We start from the raw sequence: 25,000 nt of genomic DNA on the forward strand, positions 1-25,000 counted from the left end.
GGAAGTCATATTTGCCATATTAATCACTTCCAGATGCTGCAACACTATTTTTACAATATTCTTTTACAATTTTCTGTCCCCTATGTTGCTCCTAATAAATCACATTTTGTGCACTGGTATATCTAGCATATTCCTTGATCCATGGTGCCTCTCAAAGGTCTGTACCAGTACCAATACTATTTAATATCTTCACTAATGACATAGGCAGCGGGATCGAGTGCACCCTCAGCAAGTTTGAGGATGGCACCAAGCTGAGTGGTGCAGGCTGGAGGGAAGGGGTGGCCATCCAGGGGAGCCTGGACAGGCTTGAGCAGTGCGCCCGTGTGAACCTCGTGAAATTCAGAAAGGCCAAGCATGAGGTCCTGAATCTGGGTTGGGGCAATCCCCAAAATCAATACAGACTGGGGGATGAAGGGACTGAGAGCAGCCCTGCAGAAAAGGACGTGGGGATACGGCAGGACGAAAAACTGGATATGAGGCAGTAATGTGCACTTGCCACCCAGAAAGCCTGTTTTATCCTAGGATGCATAAACTGAACCATGGTCTACAGGTTGAGGGAGGTGATTCTCTGCCTCTGCTCTGCCCTCATGGGACCCTACCTGGAGTATTGCTTACAGCCCTGGGGCCCCCAGTACAAGACAGACATGGACCCATTAGAGTAGGTCCAAAGAAGGGCCACAAAAACGATCAGACAGCTGGAGCACATCTCCTATGAGGAAATGGTGAGAGTTGTGATTGTTCAGCCTGGAGAAAAGAGGGCTCCGGAGTGACTTTCTTGTGGCTTTTCAGTACTTAAAGGGGGCTTGTGAGAAAGATGGAGACTTTTTACCAAGGTCTGTAGTGACAGAACAAGGGGCGACATTTTCAAACTTGAGGAGGGTAAGTTTAGATTGGACATAAGGAAGAAACCTTTTACAGTGAGGGTGGTGAGACAATGGAATAGGTTGCCCAGAGAAGTTGTTGATGCCCCATCCCCGGAAGTATTTGAAGTCACGTTGAATGGGGCTTTTGGCAACCTAATCTAATGAAGGATATCCCCACCCATGGCAGAGGTGCTGGACTAGATGATTTTTAAGTGTCCCTTACAACCAAAACCATTCTATGATTCATTGCTATGCTTTCCTTTCCATGTTTAAAACATTCTGACTACAGAACTTTTACTTTTTTACCAAATGAGTTCAGTTCCTTTAAGGGTGGCGCACAGGTTGTTTTTATTGCGTTTCTGTGGTTGGAGTGCAGCCACTGTACAAACAGGGAGGATAACAAGAAATGTCTTTTAAAAATGCACTACATATTAAGATACTTGTTCCTCTTTGCTGTAATTTTTTAGTATTGAGGACCTCTTTTTTGCAATGACAGTTCAAAGATTATTTTGATGACTAATCTGTGAAAGAATTAATAGCTTAGGAGACTAATAAGGATAGAAAACTTTCATTTTTGTCAACTATACTTTCTTCAGGATCAACAGTAAAGCAAGACCAAAATCAAGCAGTTCAGTTGTCCATGCAAAAATAAATTTCATAGGCTTTTTTGCCAGCAGCTGAAGAATACAGCTCATAGAAAACACTGCCATACAAACATCTCTTTCTGGAAGTGTCAGCACAAGGAGAAACACATAGTCTCTTGAAACTAATATTTCTCTTAACTTCAGAGTTTGTTTTTCAAAATCAAAGGTTGAAAGGAAAAGTTGAGGCATGGTGGTAAGAGATGTAAAAGATTTTACATTTATAGGTTTTTTTATGTATGTTCTGAGGAGGAAGAAACTACACAAAATATATGTGAAAACCAAAAACTTTTTTTTTTTTTATTTTTCTGTAAGCAAAACAAGATTTGAACACCCATCTTTTAAATTGCTCAATACATTCTTATCTTGAAGACTTTCAGTATAGTATAATATATCCCAAGATATTTATTGTACACAGAATGCAAAATATTGAGATTGGTATTTGTATGTAACTAATACGAAAATATGTGTGTTTCAAGAGACAAACATGTATTTAAATCTTTATCTGCAAAATTCTACACTACGATTTTGTTATACAATGTGAGCTGTGTACTAAGGACAAATTTCCATTTGCAGTACTGAGCATTTAAGCATAAATTCTGAAGAAATATTTATGCCATGTCTTTTTATTAATAACCATGCTACTCAAATCCTAACAACAAGTCATAGTTTAGTGATTTCTGTCCTCTGATCAAAACTTACTTATCTACTACCTAATTGGAATCTTAACAAAGATCAGTATGGTTCCTTGATGGACCAATCCTGGGTTCAGAACTAGTCAGTATTTTTATATTAATGACATAGAAGATAGAATAGAGATCATGGCTATTAACTTGACAGACATCAACAAAGTAGGAGGTAATGTAAGGACGTTGGTGAAGATTACGAGGTTTCAAATATGTGACAACTTGAGAAAATCCAGCCAGAGGTTTAGAAAAAACTATTATATGAAGAAAGGCTGAAATAAGGATGTCTTAGGTTAGAGTAAGAGCAACAGTCAGATGCTGGAATTAAAAATTAGTACAGACGTGTGGATCAGGTTGCTTGGGGAGCCTTGGAGTCCCCATCCTCGGGGACCTTTATGAATGGGTTAGACACACATCTGTGAGAAGTGAGTTCAGTCACTGCTAACTCTTTGGTAGAATAAAGGGATGATGAGGTCATCCCTTAGCAGGTATTATTACTATATCATGTCCAAATAACCTTATCAAAATGGCTGTCTCCTACTGAACTAGACCTCTACCTGAGCTCAGGACTAACAATGCAGTGTAACCAGTGAGGAGATGCCTGCAGCAGCAGGAAAAATAAAATAAGGCAACACTAAATTATTTCAAATAACTTTTTGGTAAAAATACATGCAAATGAACGTGCTCATTTCCATGGATCACCTTCTTTACAATTGGTGGATCTAGAGTTAAAAAAAAAAAATATTCCTTGTATCCCAGCATTTTCAAAATGAAATCCTCTGTGAGAGACCTTTGTAACATAAAAGAAAGATTCTAATAACTTGTAGAGCTACCTGCTCATTTGAACACATTACTTCTTCCTTGTTCACAGATCACAGAACATGAAGTTCCTCTGTCTCTGTGGCTGCCTCAAACATTCACTCTTCCATATGCTTTACATGGAGATTTTTCTCTCACTCCTGCAACTGGCAAACTGCAGCTACATACTCTCATGTTCTCACATCTATACCATATGCTTAAAACCACCATCGTTTATAGCATTTAACCGGAATGACTGCTAAGTGCCAGGAGACAGGTAACGGTTGCTGGACACTTACAAAGGCCTCATGAAGACAGTTGTAGGCTGCTGGAGAAGAGCTTTGAAGCTTCAAAGGAAAAAGAAAGATAACAGGGCAGGCAGCTGAGGGACAAATATATACTAGGAAGGAATGTATAAAGTAACTTCCAAATATTTAGAGATGAAGACAAATTCCCAAAGCCTACAATAACTTGTCTGATACAAGGTGAATTTGCCTTTTGAGTTTCGCACAAGATCTGCCTTGGGACAACTTGTTTAGTATATTAGCTACTAAAATCCTGATAAAATCTAGGCAACAGCAACAAAACAAGTGTTACATCAACTTTTAAACATTAGAATGTATGCTGTTGCTGACAAGAAAACAACCAGATTCTATAACCAAGTACATGATTTCTTAATTAAATAGAGTTGAGCTGGTGTCAACAAGGAGAAAAGATACTTGATACAATATTCTCAATTATGGATAGCATGTTTTCTACAGAGGTTTAATGTCACATCAGCTTTAATGTAAGGGGATAGCAAATCCAGCAAAACAGCAGTGAGAACGCAGGACAACAAAATATAAATAATTACAGTAAACAAGGTTTGGATTTGGTTAGCAGAAATAGCGCTCATTCCAGGCTTTGAATAGAAAATACAACTTTTCTTTGGAAAAAATACAAAGGCAGACAATGCCTTTTATAACCACTCAAACTGAGCTACTACAGAGGCCGTGAGCTCTTCCCTTCTTCAAAACCAAATATTTAGGAATTTAAGTTTCCCCTTGTTTCTTTCAACCAATTCTATGCAAGAAAGAAACAGAATTAATTAATTTCTTATTTGTGTATGTGAAAAAGAAAAAAAAAAAATGAAGTGGGGTTTGGTGTTTAATTCTGAAAGCTGCCTGAGAAGTGCCATGACCCCTTCAGGATCCGATCCCCAGTGGAACAAATTCCACAGTTCAGATCTCAGTCCTCTAACCATTATTGCCCATATCCACCCAAAATCTTTGATGTTCTGCTAAAATATTTTAATGGGAAGTGTGGTGGGACATTGTGATTGAAAGAGATACAGTCTCTCAGACAGTTAAGTCAATGTAATGACTGGCACTGAAAAGACTTTGCTCTTGCCTTAGTATTGAAGAGGTTGTAGATGTTGACAGAGAAAAGCTGCCTTGGTCAATGCACTTACTGTGAGCTTTGTAGCCAAGCATATGGTCTGCAGCATGTCATACAATTTTTTTAAGATCTTTCAGTGCATTTTTATTTCACACAGGGGTTGCAATAATCAGTCTCAAGCCATGAAAGGGTGATTTTTTTTCTTTTGCTGGGTTGCAGCTGAAAGTATTTTGTATTGCTATGGTGACTTAGGCATCTAGTAACACCAGGGAGTTTCTTACTTGGGTTTTGAATGGCGCAGAGGGCAATAAATTAGATCATGTCTTGAAGTCCCTCCCAGGCTTATTTTCTATGAGACTTTAATTTTGATACTATTGACTCACTAGCTTTCTTAATGACTTCATGTAGAAGTATATAAAGATGACGAATTTTCTGGAACTCAGTTGAAGAAAGTTTTCCCAAGGGAATCTTTGGGACTGAACAATTTCTAAGCCATATGTGGTATGACAACCTACGTTGATTATTTCTTTTAAGATTTTGCTTGCCTGTTAAAGTAATAAAGATTTTTAAAAGTTAAAAAAAAAAAAAAAAAATAGGTAGCTCCCAAACAACTTTAGCTGTTTCCCAAACCAAATTATGTAGAGTTTGATCCATTCTTCCTCACAGTCCTGTAGACAACCTCAAGCCCACAAACACTGCATCTTCAAAACCAATTTGTTCTTAAAATTGTACTTTTTCTCCACTACATTTACTTCCATTAGGTCGGCTATGCTTCAGCATATGAAAGAACAAACCAGAACATGCAATATTTGTGTTACACAATATCTTTTATGGAACTCCACATTTCCAGTGTACCAGTGTAACTTTTTACGTTAGACACCTGCAATTTTTATTTCCATTTTTACTTATTACCCCCACTGCCCTCAATTCTTTCATGCTGTAGGCATCCTGAACTCCAAGTGCAATTTTGATTCCGCTCCACAAAGTGTTCCATGTATATTCTGGGAGAAGACCTTAAAAAGATCCACCGCTACAGAATTTTTCAAACTCTGGAAGTCTGAAAATTTTTGTGTCCAGGTCAACAAGGTAACCTATTAAACCACAAAGCATACTGTGTTCAAACTAATTAGTTCTGTGCATTTCTGTATTTCAGTATCTGAAAAACATTTTTAATCTTTATTTTTATCTGAAGCATCTTGGTTTTCTAGAGATGTTTGTGTTAACATCTCACAATATATAAAATATTTTCCTAGTTTAACCTCTTGACACACATATTATTTACAATTTTTATTTCTGTCAGACCCCGTGTTCTTAAAGCTGTGATTTTCATTAGACTTTTCCATAAAAATATCTTTCACTAGACATTATTTGGTAAAATAGTAGTAACTGACCTGCTTTTTGTTTGTTTCATCCTTTTTTTTTTTTTTTTTTTTTTTTTAGTAGTAGTAGATCTGGACTGCTATTCCCTCAGGGGAATATTCCAGGGGATATTCCACAGCAGTTTAAAGAGAAAAGCTCTCCTTTCCAATCCACTGTTTCAGATCTACAATTTTTATATTTATGCCTTGGTAGGCAAATGGAGACAAATCCTCAAATCCTACAGTATTTTCAACGTATCTAATTCTATTACTTTGTCTCTTTACAATTTCATGCTATTATAAAAAGTTTATTATTTTTCATAAGTAGAAGAGAACTGTTTATTGACACGAAAATGTACAGCCACTTAGGGAGATACTAATCCAAATATTGAGAAAGGAAGAAAGCGTATTAGATGAGTAATTAAATACAAATTCAGTAATGCTACAACTGTCACAGAATCCATTATTATTTTTCCTTGAACATCAGGAATCACTTCCCCCATGTATTTATCACATATACTGAAAAGCTGAAGAAGTGCTATTATTTCTAGATAAAATAATGCCTATATGCAAATCTCTAGCAGGGAGGATGGTCCTTTTGTCACATATCCCTGTCAAGCCGCTGAGGGTGCGTTACCTCATTTTGCTAAGGAGAGAGTGAAGCTAAAACATCCTGGTGAAAGAAGACTGGAAATGTGATGCCTATAGAAGCCCTGTGCCTCAGTTGGGGGTGTTTCTGGATGTGCTTTGTCAACCTGCCACTTTCAAATTACACCCTTCCACCCTGGGCCCTCCAAGGGCCGTGCTGAGAAAAAAAAGAGAAGTAGCAACCTTTTCTTATCTCAAATGCAACAATGAAGCACAAAATCCACCTTCAACACATAATTTTTTTCATATCTATCATCTTATCCATCACTAAGGATTTCAAGTCTACTATGGTGGAGCTGGGGGCTGCACTGACTTGGTGACAGAAAGTAGGGGCAACAGCCCCACCTGGCAGGCACTGCTGTGGACTCCGACAGGGGATAGGAGTGCACTGGAATAATTAATTAAGCCACTAAATTTTGTCTTCTCTAGTGCATCACTAGAGGAGGTGGCGTAAGATGATGTCCATCAGCCCACACAGTTCCTCTCAATGGCTCTCCTACCCTTACACATACCAACTGGTCCCCCTAATTGGACATAATCTGCAAACCTGATGAGAAAGAGGTCCATCCTCCAGGACATCAATAAAGATGTTAAACAGGACAGGTCCCAGAATATTCTTATGTCCCAGGAGAAATCAGAGAATACCCAGGTATTACAAATTTAAGACCAGAGTAAAAGGCAAGAAAAATTATTAATTGGATGTGAAGATCTAGCATGAACATGGCAGAGGAAAACTACTCTGCATGCATATGTATCTCTAATATCAGAGGGGAGTGGGACAGCAATACCCATTGTTATTAATATCTGAAAATTTGAAGTAAGTAAACACATGGTATATTTTAAAGAGAAGAATATGCCACAAGCAATATAGGGTGTCTGAAAGGGAGGTATGAAGTATTAAGAAGGCAGTTTAAAGCAAAAAATCCCAGAAGAAAAGAACAAGTGATTTTTTTCTGTATCTTTTGGATTTTAGGTGAATATAGATAGCAGAAAATATTAAGGCATTACACTTTTATTAACAAAAAACCAAACAACAACAACAAACCAAACCTTCAGAAAAATTACTCAGGAACTCATTGCTTAACAGGGTGTTCCCAATTAGTTCTGCCACAACTCCAAAAATATTTTCTTGCTTGTATTTGCACAGATAAAAGGGTTCTGGATTTCAACATTAGCAATTTTGCTAATGTTGTAGACTGTACTAAGACTGCACAAATTTTCAAAGATCTAATAAAAAGATTCCAGATTTGGAAGAACTTTTTGTCTTATTTGGAAAAAAAAAAAAGATTTTAATGAACTAAAATTGAGAAATGAGGCTGTAAGCAGTCACAAGAAAAATCAGATGGAGATTAGGAGTGATTAGGAGTGACTGAAGGCTGAATAAGAAATTAGGGAAAGCCAAAGACATGAAGACAAATGGTTTCCTGGGATGAAATCCAGATCTCATTTAAATCAATGGCAAAATTCCCCTTGACTTCATTAGGGCCAAGATTTCCACTTGTGAAGTTCATTCACAGCAGAAGATGTAAGTGAAATATGCAATGCATCTGACAGAAGTCTTAGGGAGAACGTGGAATGACCAAAGGTGATACACATAGTGAACCACGTATTTTTCTACTAGACAAATGAGGTGGAATAACAAGTATGTATAAGATCACTGACTTGACTTGCCGTACAAAACTTCTAAAAGCAATACAACAGTAAACAAGGACATCTGATGGATGGATTTTAACTTGCAAATCCTGTGAGAAACTTCAAAAATCTATCTCAAATTAGATGCAAAGATTTGCCAGTAATAGAACTAGGTGGATGAAGGAAGAACCAAAGATTATTTCACAACATGGAGGTCGGTTAACAGCAAGAATTCTTTAAGATCCTACATTTGATTTCTATTTTGAACATAATTATGAATACCCCAGAAGAAGATATAAACAGAAGTAACAACAGGATATATTTAAATTGATCATATGTAAAGTTAACTGTGACAATCCATTTACTGCTGACAAATAAAAGAAATAAAATAAACCACTTGGGAACTACACATTATTATGAATCCCTCAATGGCAACTCTGCTTAAGAAGTGAAACCCCAGTATGTTAGACTAATTAGGAGAGAATAATGACAGAAAAAATAATAGAAAACACGTATATGTACTTACAGTAGGCCCTTACTTCAACTAGGACATTCTTGACTACCTTTTAGCTATTATTCACTCTTCTCAAAAACAATATAGCAGAATCCAGAAAAGAACAACAGAACTGACCTATGGTATGCTAAACATATCTGTAGGAGGAAGCATTAAAAATGATAGAAGTACATTGAATTTATTTAATTTAGCTCTCCTGAAGTCAACACAAGAGGAGTAGTGGCTTGGAGATATGAGTGAAGTGATATACTAGAAATTTGGAAATCGGGAAAATACAGGAAAAAAGCAGAAGTTGACACTTCACCTTACCCACATTTAAGGGTTGCCCAATTTAAGATGGCATACTTATGATCATCTTATCACTACAGTTATCCCACTACTAAATTCTTCTAATATAAAAATGCACAGAGTTACTGCTAAAGAAAAGTTTTTAAAATACTCAGTAAGTTACACAGCTGTGCATTTTTAACTTATTAAATATTTTTAAATAGGATTAAAATATATAAGTATTCAGTAATTCTGAGACATCGCCTGACGTTACTCTACAGGAAAATGGTTTAACAGTTATTAACCCACACCCCACAGAAGCCAGCCAGAGATCAGAAGCAAACCTTGCATTTTTCCTTTCTATATCACAGGCACTTCCCAACTCAAGGATGATATTGTGCAGCTTAGCCACAAAACACACCAATGCATTTATTCCTAAAGTTGCTGGAGATAGTGTTTGGTGCTTCTCACCCTGCCCAATCACAAATAAATACAAACTGGTTCACTTTAAATTAGGGACAGTTAAAACTTGCAGTTTCTAAGTTAAGTTTGAAAATGGACATTGGTGGCAAATGAGAATGAAAAGGAAAGTCTTCCTTTTAGCTTTGTACAAAGAAATTTCTGAAGAATAAACTGATAGAGACCCACATGATCATTTAATTTCCTTTTAACAAAAAAAAAAATCTATGATTGAAAATGGGTAAAGAAAACTTACAATGTCTTTTCTTAGATTATGAAACTGATAATTAAATTGACTAGGTCTTTGTTTTGTTTTGTAAATTTGTCAAGACAATAAACAGGGATACCCTATCTGCACCAACATATTATCAGCTATGAATGCTAATAATACAAAAATAATCAGATGAAATCTTTCAACTGTAGATAAAGAAAGGATCTTTCTGGAAAACTGACATATTAACAGTATTTTTTTTTTTTTTTAATATCAAATAAGGCTCAAAACTCATGCACAATTAGCCCTTCCTACAGGATCAAAATGTTTAAGGATCAAGTTCTGATTAAGAATATGACATTTAACATAGATTTTCTGATTCTCATGACTCTTACTAAAATTCCCAACCTTGACATTGGCTTGCTCCCTTTGGTGTCTAAACAAATGTATCTTCTCTGTGATACAACCGCAAAAAAAGTAGGAGCTTGACTAGGAATTAGCTTAGGGCACAGGTCTCTGAAGTCTTTCAACTGCATCTAGTTCAGAAGTCAAAAGTTAACATGCTAAACAAAGAAGAGGATTAGGGAGAAAGAGCACAGAAGTTTTTAAGGTAAAAATTCAAAGGAAAATGACAAAGTGTGATAGCTTTGAGTGTCTGAATATTTTTCGGGTTGTTGAAGAATCATTGAAAAAGAGCAAGCTTGAAAACAACAAAGTTTAAAAGAGGCTGTGGATATGGCATGCTCTGTAGTACCTAATGGTTGGGAAGTTTTAAAAATTGTACCTGTTACACAGAAATATAGCAGCAACAACTAAATATCTCAAGTGTTCTTTGCAGGTTAGAGCCAGAGAATGTTGTCTATGCAAAATGTGAAAACCTATTCAAGGATCCAGGAAAAGGTGAGAGAGAATCTGGACTGTACTATGTGTGTTTTTCATACATCTAAATATAAATACAGGCTATAATAAATTGTTTCTCTATTTCTGTTGAAAACTTTTACATCAGCAAAACTCTACTATCTTGGAAAGCATTTGGCTGATCAGATAATTAGAGGCAAAAAGTTGAAAATAAGTTCTTTTACAAATACTTCCTGTATACTTTTCTGAGATTTTATAAGCAAATCATATTTTTTACACAGTTGCACCTCAACATTTTGTTCTGTTGCAGCAGCAAGGGATTAGATGGCATTACACTTAAACCTGGGCATGGTACATATTTTCTTCTGGAACAGTCTTCACTGAAAATGTTGATTAACAGGTATGTTCGATGAGTGTGTTTAAGAATTTTCAGCAGGATGCTACCAAAATATTTCCTTTTCATAGGCAAAGTTTCTTGGATCATTGATCTTCTATTTTACTTTTGCAATGTTTAAGAGCTAGGACTTGAAGTGATGACTAGGCTTTGCCTGCTACAAGAAGCCTGGAGAACGGCCAGCCCTTCAATATGTTTTTTGCTGAATAGTTGATGGCAGCATTTAACAAGTAGAATCGCACGTCACACTCGGTAGAGATGAATGGGTCAAACTGGCCTGTGTAGGACTGTCTGCACTGCCCTAGCTGATATTTCTCACATTAGTTGAATCTTACACTCACTGTATATTTTTTTTGTAAAGCCAAAGTTCATTCAATTTTAAAAATAAGAGTGCTTAAAGATATTTAGCTATGACATCTGTTCTAGATTACAAAGTAAATGGATTTGGACAATCTCAGCTAGCCTCTAGTCAGATATGGCATACATGAAAAAAACCTTACTTTTTCCAGATTTATCAAAACAATGGAAGAAAATAGGGTTGCAAGGGACCTCAACAGATCATATAGTCTCTTCAACCGCTTCACCTACTCCAAAGTAAGATCATTTATACCTAAGCCACTTCTGACCACTTCTAATTTGCTCTTAGAAGCCTCCAGTATCAAGGGTTCAACAGTCTCTCTGTGCTGGTCCACATATCAACATTTAATTATCCTACAGTCAGAAAGATTTTACTTTTTCTTGTGTCTACCCTAACTCTTCTTGCTGAAATACTAACCAATTATTTCTTGTCCTGTTCCCAGTGGAGAAGGACAAGTTCATTCCCATATTCTCCATATAGCATTCTGAAGACTATCATCAATTCCGCACTCAGTTTGTCTCTTTTTCACGAACCTACTATTAATATTTTTAGTCCTTCCTCAGGCTTCAGAAAAGGCCAATCAGAAGAACTAGGTGGAAGACAGACAGAGCTTGCTTTTACATACAGCATTCCTGTTAAGGTTGCTTCCACAACCACATACCTTTGTCAGCGCGCATTCAGTTGGTGACCTGCTACAATTTCTAGAGTCTTACGAATGACTGCATATCCAGTCATCACCACATCATATTTACACCAATGATTGCTCTTACATGTTAACACTTCAAACTTACTCTAACTTTTCCCAGAACATTTCACCAAATTGTTAACAACATGTGAATACTAATCATGCCTCTCATTTCTATGCTATTACAGATTTAAGATCTCACAGAATCACAGAATGTTAGGGATTGGAAGGGACCTCAAAAGATCATCTAGTCCAATCCCCCTGCCAGAGCAGGAACACTTAGATGAGGTTACACAGGAAGGAGTCCAGGCGGGTTTTGAATGTCTCCAGAGTAGGAGACTCCACAACCCCCCTGGGCAGCCTGTTCCAGTGCTCTGTTACCCTCACTGAGATGAAGTTTCTTCTCAAATTTAAGTGGAACCTCTTGTGTTCCAGTTTCAACCCACCACCCCTTGTCCGATCATTGTTTGTCACTGAGAAGAGCCTGGCTCCATCCTCATGACACTCACCCTTTACATATTTGTAAACATTAATGAGGTCACCCCTCAGTCTCCTCTTCTCCAAGCTAAAGAGACCCAGCTCCCTCAGCCTTTCCTCATAAGGGAGATGCTCCACTCCCTTAATCATCTTTGTTGCCCTGCGCTGGACTCTCTGCAGCAGTTCCTCGTCCTTCTTGAACTGAGGGGCCCAGAACTGGACACAATACTCCAGATGAGGTCTCACCAGGGCAGAGTAGAGGGGAAGGAGAACCTGTCTCGGCCTACTAACCACCCCCCTTCTAATACACCCCAGGATGCCATTGGCCTTCCTGGCCACAAGAGCACAGTACTGGCTCAGGGTCATCCTGCTGTCCACCAGGAACCCCAGGTCCCTTTCCCCTACACTGCTCTCTAATAGGTCATTCCCCAACTTATACTGGCACCTGGGGTTGTTCCTACCCAGATGCAAGACTCTACACTTGCCCTTGTTATATTTCATTAAAGTTTTCCTCGCCCAGCTCTCCAGCCTGTCCCGGTCTCGCTGGATGGCGGCACAGCCTTCTGGCGTGTCAGCCACTCCTCCTAGCTTGGTGTCATCAGCAAACTTGCTGATAGTACACTCAATTCCCTCATCCAAATTGTTGATGAATATATTGAATAATACAGGCCCCAGTACTGATGCCTGAGGCACTCCACTAGATACGGGCCTCCAACTAGACTCCACCCCATTGACCACGACTCTCTGGCTTCTTCCCTTCAGCTAGTTCACAGTCCACCTCGCTACCTGATCATCCAGACCACACTTCCTCAGTTTAGCTGTGAGGATGCTGTGGGAGACTGTGTCAAATGCCTTACTGAAGTCAAGGCAGACCATGTCCACTGCTCTGCCATCATCCATCCATCTTGTTATGTCCTCATAAAAGTCAGTGAGGTTGGTGAAGCCATGCTGACTGCCCCTAATGACCCTCTTATCCCCGATATGCCTTGAGATGGCACCAAGGATAAGTCGTTCCATCAGTTTCCCAGAGATGGAGGTGAGGCTGACCGGTCTATAGTTACCCCGGTCCTCCTTCTTGCCCTTTTTGAAGACTGGAGTGACATTTGCTTTCCTCCAGTCCTCAGGCACCTCTCCTGATGTGATGGGCAACACATCTGAAGAATATGTTATATCTTTATGGCCTCTGCAAGAAAGCACAAAAATAGTCTGCATGCAGATTGAGTTGATTAAGAGATATTTGAGATATCACAGAGCCTAGGTTAACATATCCTGCCTCTTAAGTGCTTACTTTGGCTTGTGCTTAATGCAAAGTTCTGCTTCACCAGACAGTATATTCCGGCCAAATTGTTCATTAATACATCTGTAAATATCTAGCCACAAAATAACAACAACAAAAAAGTTTCAAATTGTAATTATAGTAACTCCAGATGGACACAAAGGCGTAATTATTTATTTCATGATGCCATGAATAAAAGGGCATGCATAGTAACAGAACACTACTTGATGAGTCCTCATCTCTAGTTATTTCACTGCTACCAGTCATGGTTTACCTTTTCATTTATCTTATCTATAGTGCAGTCTAATGCCAACTGACATTGTGTCAAACACTTCTCTAAACAAAGCCTGATGCTATTCTACATAGTGACAGTAGTGTAAGTAAGTAAACACCTTCCGTTCAAACTATAGCTGAAGATGATTTTCAAAAATTAAACAATTAAATTACTACCTAAATACTGGAAGAGTTTGGGGCAGGGATTTGAAAATCCTTTTCATTTTGCCTTTTGTACAGCACTTATAACAACAGGACCCCCCAGTCCATCCTTTAATACTTTATTATAAAAATAAACCACAACGGTTTGGTTAAATTTAGGTAAAATATGTTTTTGCCCCATAAGAACAGAGAGAATGAAGAAGCACGTGATATACGACTACATCTGGAACGCTTTGAAAAGATGTTAAAACCTACACAAGAAAATAAATCCGAACTGAGTAGTTTTATGGAGTGGCTACTAGAAAGATGAGAACAGACAGTCTGTAAGAGTCTGTTTCTATAAGAGCTGTATCTGTAAGAGCCTGTTTGGTTTACCAAAACAAAACTTCAAAGTTCACAGTGTGCTCTCTAGAGCACATTTGAGAAACAAAGAGGAAGAGTAAGAAAGACTATGCAAGCTAGAAGATAGCGGCTTATAATCAAAGGAATGAAGTTCTGCAATGGCTTTCAAATTTGATATGGATTATGATAATTTTAGGAGAGGAATTGTATGACACAGTTGCCCACAACATTCCTGTGTTATTCAAACAAGAGGAGATAAAAGCTCAGAGAGCATTTTTCAGCTGTGATGTCTGATAATGCCAAATTTGCAAGGAATGAACGAGGAGAAACATAAAGAAAAACAAAAATCAAGTTGGGGGAAGTCCCTAATTACCCAGAGTACTACTATCAGAGCATTAATACTGTATCAAAGAAATATTTCCCCTTCTCCATCTCAATTGGAAGCTTATGGAAGTCCTTGAAAATGGTTAGTGAGAGGCCATGATCATACAAAGGCTCTGAAACATCATTAAACATCTATTAATGGGTACAATGGAACCAATGAACTTGGTAAGTCAAGCTAAAGGAGGAAGACTACTGGATCTGTTCAGCCTAATTTAAGATATACATTTAATGTTGTTGTTTAGTTGGAGGAAACCATAGGAATACCTGCAGTTATAACCCTAACGGAGACCACATCAAGGGTCTGGGCTACACATATGCATTCCCAGCACTGTTCTAAATCACAGACTGCCATTAGATGCCAAGAGCACATTTTCTGCACTTTGCCATAAGATTGTGAACACTGCTTTTGTATATGGACTTTACCAGGTATAATCACGTCTTTAGTCATCTGGAGATTTGATTACTTTAATGTGACCTACACATGGGGTTTCACACTGTGACAAAGTCTTTCTATAAACTCTTAAAAAAATGCATTGAAAGTTTTAGTCTTTTGAAGTGTATATAGTGCCCAGAGTTTTCTAAAATTCCTGAAGTCTAAATAGCAGTCAAATAATACTTCTTCAGCATAATTTCCTACATTTTTCACTGAATCTTTGCTTGGATTTATGTATCATAATTTAAACTACTGGTATAAACATTACCAATTGGCTATAATTGTATGTTTTTATTTAACTGTTTAGACAATAAGTAAACGTAAAGGTGCATTTCGGACATGTGCATTTACAAAAAAAAAAAAATCTAGAGAATCCATTTCCAAAAATTTTGGCTTATCATATTACAGTTACTAAAAATCCAAATGCAATCATAAAAAGTGGATAAAATTCATAACTGTACATGTACTTTTAGAAATACACTGTAAATAGAACTGTCATTTCAGCTTTTGTGTTGTACAAAGAGAAGAATCTCTTATGAACTAAATTTAAGAGTTACACAACCATATTGCAGAGAGATTTTTTTGCACAACTTCAAACACATTTTAACCATCTATAACAGTATTTAAGATGCCGCCTTTTCTTACACAGAGCTGTTATGTGAAAAGCATAAATATCTTGCCCATGACAACAGCACCACAAAGTTTTCAGCAAGACAACTTCCAAAAAGGTTCTGTGAAACCCCACAGGAGTCTACCAACTTCTACAAACCATGCTATGGGGTTCTGACACTTTTCAGCTGAAGGCACTATTATCTCTGGAGTGATCTTTTTGTCAAGAGCATTGGGAATACACTGTAAAAGTGCAACAACTGAGGCTGGAACAATGTAAAGAAGAAATAGTAAATTCTGATCCAAAGTAAGACTTGTAACATTTAGAAGCTAAGGAGGAAATGACAAAGGACTGGAACACCAGTCTTGAAAGACAAGAAAATTGATGAACGGGAGCAAAATGTAGAGGAAAAATGGACTGAAAAGTAAAGTAATGCAAAAACAAAAACAGGAGAATATAAACATTGAGTAAAATATTCAAGTGAAAAGTTACATCAATGGGAATAATGAAAAATAATAACGTTGCTTGTTTTTCCATTAGTGCCCACAAGTGAGTAGGGTTGTATGAAAGTAGGGAGGCACAGTAACAACTCAAAAGAGTTTACTCTTGCATGATCCATACAAACAGTAGGCAAAAAAAAAATCGTAAATGCTTAGAAAATAGTATGATGAAGTGTTGGATTCCTGGACTTGCCTATCACTTTCAGATGCTTTGCGAAGATGCTAGGTGAAGTCAAAACTATTTCACTGCGTATTCTCACAACAGAGCTTTTTTCAACAGGAATATTCTCAGACAAAAGCGATAATCTTTAAGATCCTGTTTCCTAGCTATTCCTGTTGTCATTTAAAAATAAAAATCAATTGTTGTCACAATGTCTCTTTGCCCATTATCTTCCTTATGTTAGATTTATGAATAAAAATGTGTGAAATTAAATTATACAAGCATTAAAATATCATGTGATTAGGTTAAACATCTTTGATGAACAAGGATACCCAGAAATATTGTAACTGCTACCACATTCATCCACTCAATTACATGCTTCTCACCTATTTAATAATGCTTGTTACATCCCTGTTAATTGATGTGTTTCGAGAGTTTGTTTTCTTATACACTATGTCAAGTCTTATACAATGAACAAGAGACTCAGATCATAGCAGTCTCCTAGAAGAGAACAAGCCTCTAAGGTAAATGCAAAGAGATCATGAAATGGGACAATGCAATAACAAAAGAAAGAAAAAAAAGAAAAAAGAAGGAAAGACAGGGGACTGGAACATTATGAAGTTAAAGAAACAAGGGAATGAAAGGGATTAAAACTGGAATGATAGGTAACCTACTGTAAGTGGTGTGAAAGCTTAACAGTGGGGGACTGGAATAATCAGATATGGGAACGACCTGACAATGGAATGCTTTCAAACTGAAGCACCTCAAAAGTAAATGATCTTAGAGCAGAATAATCATATTTGCCTCTGGGAATAAAATTTAAAGATAAAAAAGTTTGATAAAAAAAAGACCCAAGTTTGATGATTATGCAGATAGAGCTGTAGAAAGAAATGATCCAGTCAGGGCAAGAGTGGGAAAGGTAAAGGAGTAGGGTTGGGAAAGACTGCAGAACACAAAGGAAAAGGTGACTGAAACCACAGATGGTTGGAACTCACCTTTTCACAGGCAGAATCGAAGACTACACTGGATAAGCTAGCTTTTCTAATTCATCTCAGACTGACTATTACACTTGTTAATTTGGACAAAAGTTATTCTTTCTAAAAACAACGTAACTTAAAAGTTTTCTAGAAACAGCTTTAAAAATCATGGGATATATGTGTGTCTTGACATTTGGCTTCAAACAATTCCTGTCTTACAGAGAACTGTGCTACAATAGTTGAACACAAAGAATCATATTTGATATGAGGATATAGGAATTCACTTTTTAAGAAGTGACTCTAAAAAAACAATTTTTTGTTTTTACTGTACTTTTTTTAAAAAAGCAATCAACAATTAAAATTCTAGACATTAGAATGACATCCATTATCTTCAGGATTCTGGATTTGCTGTTAGAAACTAGATTATTTTCATATGTTAACTGAGAATATAAGAGATAGTTGTGTTGCCTTAAATCTACACTGTCATACAGCGTGAGCAGGGAGAAAACCATGACGACAGCTTCCTTCCACAAAACTTCACCAGTAGGATATTTGCATTTTTGTTTCCTCAACTGCTATGAATGAACAGCTTTGCAGATTAAAATTTTACCTTTTTCCCTGAAGTTTATAAATGAAGTGAAATGGCATTTTCCATGATACATTTGCAAAAATATGAACACGTGGACAAGACATGCACTAAGTGTTCTCGTGATAAAACACCCTGGTCCATGCCAGTTGCAAAAACCACTTAAGTGTGATCAATCTAGTGCAAATGCACAGACAAACACCAGAAACACAGCTGAACATCATTTCCATCCCTGACACTCCATCCCAAGAATTAGAAATCTTGAATATGTAACAGAGACAGGAAAAAAAACAGCACAAAGTTCGTTTCATTATGAACCTGAGGTTCATTTAAGAACCTAAATTTATTGTCTCTGAAGGAACTATCAAATCCCTCCAAAACTCCTTGGCAGTATATTGGCTATGACATGTAGGTTAAAAAGAAATTGTGTTATCACTAATGCATGAACTGTCATTATTGTCCCTAAGTATCATTCTGTGTCTTATCCACTGTTGTTGTTTCTTCACGGATGAAGGTTCTTCCAAAGTTTCCTACAGCTGTGCAGCTTTAATTGCACTTGTTGGGATATTTGTGGTTTCTTTTTTCACTTCAGAAGTATGCATTTATACCCCAAAGATGTGTACTGTTGAGCTTCTAACAAAATCCATTTACAATCGTTACACATGATTAGCAGCACCTACTACTATATAGATAATGAATTTTTGCATATAAAATACCTTCAGTTGTGTTTGTCACTTTGAAACCGGCTGCTTATCAGTTAAAACCCACAGTGATCTTGGAGCAGTCCATGTTCAAAAAATGAAGGAAGAACAGAGTCTCAAGCATTGACTTAAATGAAAAGATGATTGTTTGACATATTTGACAACTGATATTAGAGGAAACTGGCATTTTGAACAGAACATACATGACCACACTAAGTAAAGTATCTTCTCTGTGAACATTTATGTCAAGGGAGTACTTAGTGCCAACATCAACCTACCAGGAATCAGATTTGAAGACTAATCAAAGACAAAACTTGGATTTAATACTGCTAAAACACAGAAAGTAAACCTAGGATTTGAGATCCTACCAGTGATATGCTGCATACCAAATCATGAAATTACCATCTTTCATCAGACTCGCAATGGAAACTGGGAAGCTTACGGCATAAAATTTCAGATGCTTTACATAATTATTAGTACAGGAGATTTCCCAACTACCATGCCATGGATATACTGATCAGCTAAGACTTACTGTAGTATTTTTAAGTGTACAAGAAGTGTAAGAAATGGAGCATATTATATATATATATCATTACCCAAGGCAAAAACTGCAAGCTTGTAAAGTGCCACTGCCCTAAATACACTGGCTAGGACTCACTGCACTTAACAAGCATTTAAATGCTATACATTTACTTGAAGTTCTATACCTACAGTCTTCCTCTACTCAATGAACAGTGACTGTTTTCTAAGTAAGCTGATTCACCTACCTATGTTGGATACGTGTCCACAGGTGGATATGTTGCCAATTCTAACTGCTTTTACTACTCTGTTTTGAAAACTAGATGTGAAGTTCCAGCTTCAAATCCAAAGACTGGAACAATTTCCCCACTTTCTGTCACTCAGGAGTGAAGGTATTACAATAAAAGAAATCAATTTCTCTGATAATGTTCTTATGCTGAAAGCACAGAATTACTGACTACTATATATACACACAATTTTCATTACGTTTATAAAAAGATAAATTTATGCTAAAAAAATAATATGAGCATTCCAAAATAAGAAAGCTCTGTTAACATACATTTATCTGATAAAATGAAATCCAGCACAATTCTAACAACCAAATGCCTGAGATGCTTGGCTTTGACACTGTCACTAGACTCTTCGCATTTCCTGCTGATGCTCTACTACCAAACAAATGTGTCTCCCTGGAAGCTTGTCTAGAATCCAAACTCTGCCCCTTCCCAGCTGAATGCTCTGGTCTCTAAATGGCATGCAACCTCTTTTCTCTTTCCCCAGTACTATGCTCCATTGCTCCTGGTTGTGTGCCAGCTTCAAGATGGCAATGCAATTGCTCAGCATATTCCTAGTATCGCAGCTAGTACATTTTCCTTGGGAATCAGGAGATGGAGGTTCAGTCTACCTGGAGACTAATAAAGCCACCTACTTTATAGGTGAGTGCAGTAATTATGATCCCCCAAGAACACTGCTCTAGGGGAGAAATGCCCAGACTTCCTGGGTCAACCTTCTCAGGAAGCTACAAGTAAGTGGATGTCTGTGGCAATAAAATATTTGTTTTCCAGTATATTAACTCTTTCTTATTAAAACAAAACCAAAACAAACAAAAAACCCCCACGAACAAACAAAAAAACCCCAAACAATGAACAACAAAAAACGTACTAACAAAAAACCAAACCAAATGTGGGAAGGAATCCTTGGCAAGGAAAAGGCAAAAATTTCACAAGTGAGCAGATATCTGGTCATATTCTGTATCTTTTGGTTGACAGTTCATGGTTTCACAGAAGCCCAGTAATCCTACACTAAATTGGGTGCAAGGGATGAATGAGCATAACCTCTTTCTCCAGTGGTACCTCAGAGCATTTACATGCTTTTCCTTCAATCTACCAAGAACTGAGCAACACGTAGTACTAACTTTCAAAAAAGCCACCATGGCAAGTCCCGTAACTGCCAGTTTTGACAAATGATGTATCATAGAAATGAGAGAAGAAGGCTGAATTTTGAGTTAGGGCGTACCTCAAGTTATTTGCCTTTTTTATAGGCAAGAATCGCTACAATATGCTGTATTTTAGCTATAAACACAGCAATAAATGTAGCCCTATCTACATAATCATATGCACAGAAATCTCAGTTTATCCAGCGGAATGGCAGACAGTACATAAGATATGTAAACAGATCTGCCAAACACTTACAAAACAACTTTAATAGCAAGTGTCATTTTTTTCTGTAAAGTAGCTGTTTTTAACACACATGATCTAACTCTTGTTTGCTCTTTAAAGTTTTATTGTCTTGGCATTTTATACAGGAAGAGAGCATTAGCATACTCAGGAGAACTGCTAAAAGTAAAAGGCCTCAAGCTACCCACTGCATGGTTGATAGCATAAAGCATGGGATATAAAAACTTTTGTCTGATTGCTCACTTTACTTGTTTTAGAGTAGAGTTACTCTCAAGAGCATATATTCATGTTCTTTCTACTTCAAGTTTTATTACTTCTTTTGTATTATTTAATACATCTAAAGACACTTCCAAAAGACAAATTTTTCCATTTTGAAAAAGTAATGGTTTGGAACCTGATAAAATACATGAATGTTCACAGCATATTATTTTCAAAGGCAAGTAGAATAAATGTGCAATAAAACAATTAAATGTGTGACAATAAACATTTCTATGCAATCATAGACATATTAACATGCCAAACAAAAGAAGGAAAACCAGGCAAAATATTTCCCCTAAAAAGGTCAGATCAAAATGGATTCTCCACACACCAGAGCATAAGTAAAAAGGGAGTTTGGTCTCAATTACTGTTACTGTTAAATATCCCACTCTAGAAATTAAAACGAACATTAAAAATGTGAAACAGAAAATGGAATGAAAGAAAGCAAATCAGATCAGCTGTTTTAAACACAGGGAAACAAGAGACCATAATTGTACATAGACATTAAAAATCATCCTACAGTAAATTTAAATCTACGTCTACTTAGATATCACACTGCTAATTATTATATAAATAACCTGGGAAACAATACCTCCAAGATACATGTTTTACTATTTAGTAAACAAGAAACTGCCACGTTTGACACCACTGATTAAGGCCAGGCATTTCTAAAGCTTGAGACACATTTCTGAAATCCACAATACATCAATTTTTAATACTTCCACTCTCTCAGCTCCATTAAAAAGATGGTAGGGGAAAGATTTTAGAGTAATTAATGATATAGTTAGCTGCTAAATATTAATAGGAATCGTAGTCTTGCATAAAATATAACATATAAACCTTGCCAATACAGACGCACCAGTAATTAAACTTGAATATGTAATTACACTGATTTATACGACAGACAAAAAGTTACACTTTACTGGCTTCTATGTAAACTGTGGGCAACAGTTAAACTTTGCATTTTACGGTTTATATAAATGGGCAATATCTCTACTACAGTTCATAAATGGTTTAGAGACTCACAGTTAAAATTACAACTAATTCTAACATGAACATTCCGACTATACCTTACATACCAGGCTGTGAAAACGACCACAGATATCAGCCTCCCGTTACATTCAATGCTTGCAAGCCAGTTAAAGAGGTTTGTTTGTTTGTTTGTTTTGGTTTTTTTTTAATAAATGCTTACACCAATCTTACTACGAAGTAAAAGAAGACCCATCTATTTAAGTGTTTTAATACAAATGTTTAGTTGAAACATTCCAGATGTTTCACTTACCATGTTTCAAAGCACTTTTCAGTAACATTGTGTCTTAGAGTGAGGCATTTTTTCTTGAAAGGATGCTAAGAGCACTTACATGTGAGGCTGAGGAGAACAGCCCGGACTGCTGTTTCCATTACTGTCAATGTGATCCAGTGAACCATTGAGATCTTCATGGACTGCCTGCAGTAAGCCACTGGATGCGTTATTTATCAGTCCTGGGTTACTAAGCAATGGTAAACTACTCTCTGCCAGTGCAGCCTAACAAAACGAAGAGTAAAAATAAAATTATTAGTTCATATATACACAAATCACTCTAAATGTTCATACACGTATGAATGTACACACACAAAGCTGTGTGAATGTGTGCATGGAAGTACACACACACAATTTTGGGTAGTTGTACAGGCGGTCACAAGGATTTTGTGCATTTTCCAATTATTTTCACATTTGAATATAACAGCAGCTGTATTTCTGGTTTACTATTTCTCTTATATAGGTTTCATTACTTTCCATTATTAACTATGTTCCAATATTCATAGCACTTTCTAGTTTTACATCATTTTTTGACTGAATTACACTTAACCCCTATGCCCTTCCACACAATGTATGGCTCCTTTATAATGCAGGCAGCTGCTATACTTTAAAAAATGACCAGAACTTAACTCAAAATAAAAAAGTCCTGACATTTGCCTCTTCTGCATAAAAATTATATATTATAATTAAACTTTAAAGTTTTTGCCATGAGCACCATGTTCCCCAACACTATGATGTGAAATCATTTATGACAGCTTGGATAAATATTAATGCATATCCACATGCATTTGCAAAAGCTTCTATCAATCTAACATTTGCAGCAAAACTGAGTGTTCCAGATTTTGCCACAGGGTGTCCTTCTTGCTTCTTCACATCAAAAGTAGCATGAATAAGAACTAGTACTTGCAGTGCTAGGTAACACAACTTACTTGAATGACAAACCCAACTATTTAGAATGACTACCGGGTCCACACACAAACATAAATATAGGTAACTCTATACCAAAGTACAACAGGAAATTAAGTATGTCACACATACGAACATAATTAGTGTGTACAAAGAAAGAATAATTTAGTATTTTTTACCTGCAAGCTTGCATTAAGAGCTGCTCCATAGCCTAAGCTGGTGGGTATGTTTTTCACTAACGTCGGGCTTCTGAAAATAAATGATTTTTCAAAGTTTAAGTAACAGGCAGACACCCTGGCTGGCTCATTGGGTTAATGGATTGGTTTTTCAGCTCAGAAGACCAGAGTTTTAAAAGGAAAATGAAATGAAGTTGGGGTGAAGGGGCTCAACCCGCTAGAACACAGTGATTTACTCGCATCAGCAAAGCAAAAGCCTCGTTGTAATTAGGGCCACGTGGAAATTTGCTCCAAAAGCAGGGCCGTAGTGACTCGTAAAGGTTCTGATTTCACTGAAAGAATTTGACAGAGATAGCTTTAAACTTTGTACAACACCTGCCTCAGCTACGCTTACTGTGTCATTTGGTTTTGGTTTTCTGAATTAACACCGGTACACATTTGAATACATTAGACACAACCACGCTAAGGTGCTGAATAAAAGGATCTTACTCTTCCCACCCGAGAAACTATGAGGGTACAACATTGTAAATGAACAATACAGTGGATCAATTAGTTTCCAGCAAGTGGAACGTACCGTATTTAAATCAGACTAAAAATACTATCTACCAGATCACCATAGAATTTATTTTCAATAAAATTTGTGCCTCCAGAGGTCAGCTGGGTGCCTGTTTACAAACAGAAATACAAATACCTTCCTGCAAAGAAAAACCTCCAGCTTCCCTCTCCGCACCTTTGGTATTCTGAATGGTTTTATCAAAACGAATTATATACTCTAAAGGAATAAAAAGCATCCACAGAATCAGTCATACTGACATGGGATTAATTTGAAAGTAGGGCAGTAAGCATGCCAAAGGTCCTCCTGTGAAGGCTTCTCATGAATACTACCCTCATCAAGAAGATATTTTTGAGGTCAGGACTGTAGTGCATGATACCTATATTCCAAAATGACCTTGAACGACTCCCTACTTCTGTCAAAGGTTTACAGTAAAAACAAGCACATATGAAACTCTAACACATGGGCAACATATGTACACAGCGCTATTTTTAATATATAGTAGAAGAACTTATGGCAGATGGAATTAAAATGACAAACACATGGTGAAATACATTGGAAAAACAAAAACCATTATCACTTTCCTCTGCAGCAAACTATATGGGAAAGGTAGGCAGGCACGGAATGTACAGAAAATAGCATTTACCACAAAAATGAAACAAATGTTAGCTCACTGAAGAGAATGCACCAGCACAGCTATTAGCTTGCTACGTATTCTCCACATAAGTGCTCACTTTGTCTGTCAGGTTGTAGTACACAGAGGACTCACTTAGGTTACAGAATTACAGAACAACTCAGTTGAACAAAACCAACCACCAACGTACCCTGTTATCTTTTGTGACCTTCGCTTCTGGTACTCTACTTCATCCACTGTCCATACTGCTCCTTTAACATTTTCTACTCGAACAAAACACTTGTGCAGGCTAAGATTATGACGCACTGCATTCTAAATCAGACACAAAAGGGGGAAAAGGTAGTAAAATTA

At 37.0% G+C, this 25,000-nt stretch overlaps 1 protein-coding gene across 3 annotated transcripts in view; it reads right to left on the reverse strand.

Moving 5' to 3' along the window:
* Positions 1 to 25,000, reverse strand: part of FOXP2 (forkhead box P2) — a 424,704-nt gene that overhangs the window by 8,802 nt on the left and 390,902 nt on the right. For all 3 annotated transcript variants that reach the window (XM_082075945.1, XM_082075946.1, XM_082075944.1), the window contains 3 exons: positions 24,840 to 24,961; positions 23,466 to 23,535; positions 22,442 to 22,605 (listed from right to left, as the gene is read on the reverse strand). In XM_082075945.1, the coding sequence (XP_081932071.1) occupies positions 22,442 to 22,605; positions 23,466 to 23,535; positions 24,840 to 24,961 (356 nt within the window). The remainder of the gene's footprint in view (positions 1 to 22,441; positions 22,606 to 23,465; positions 23,536 to 24,839; positions 24,962 to 25,000) is intronic.

This window comes from Streptopelia decaocto (assembly GCF_964273445.1).
Source record: "Streptopelia decaocto genome assembly, chromosome: 1".
Lineage (NCBI taxonomy): Eukaryota > Metazoa > Chordata > Aves > Columbiformes > Columbidae > Streptopelia > Streptopelia decaocto.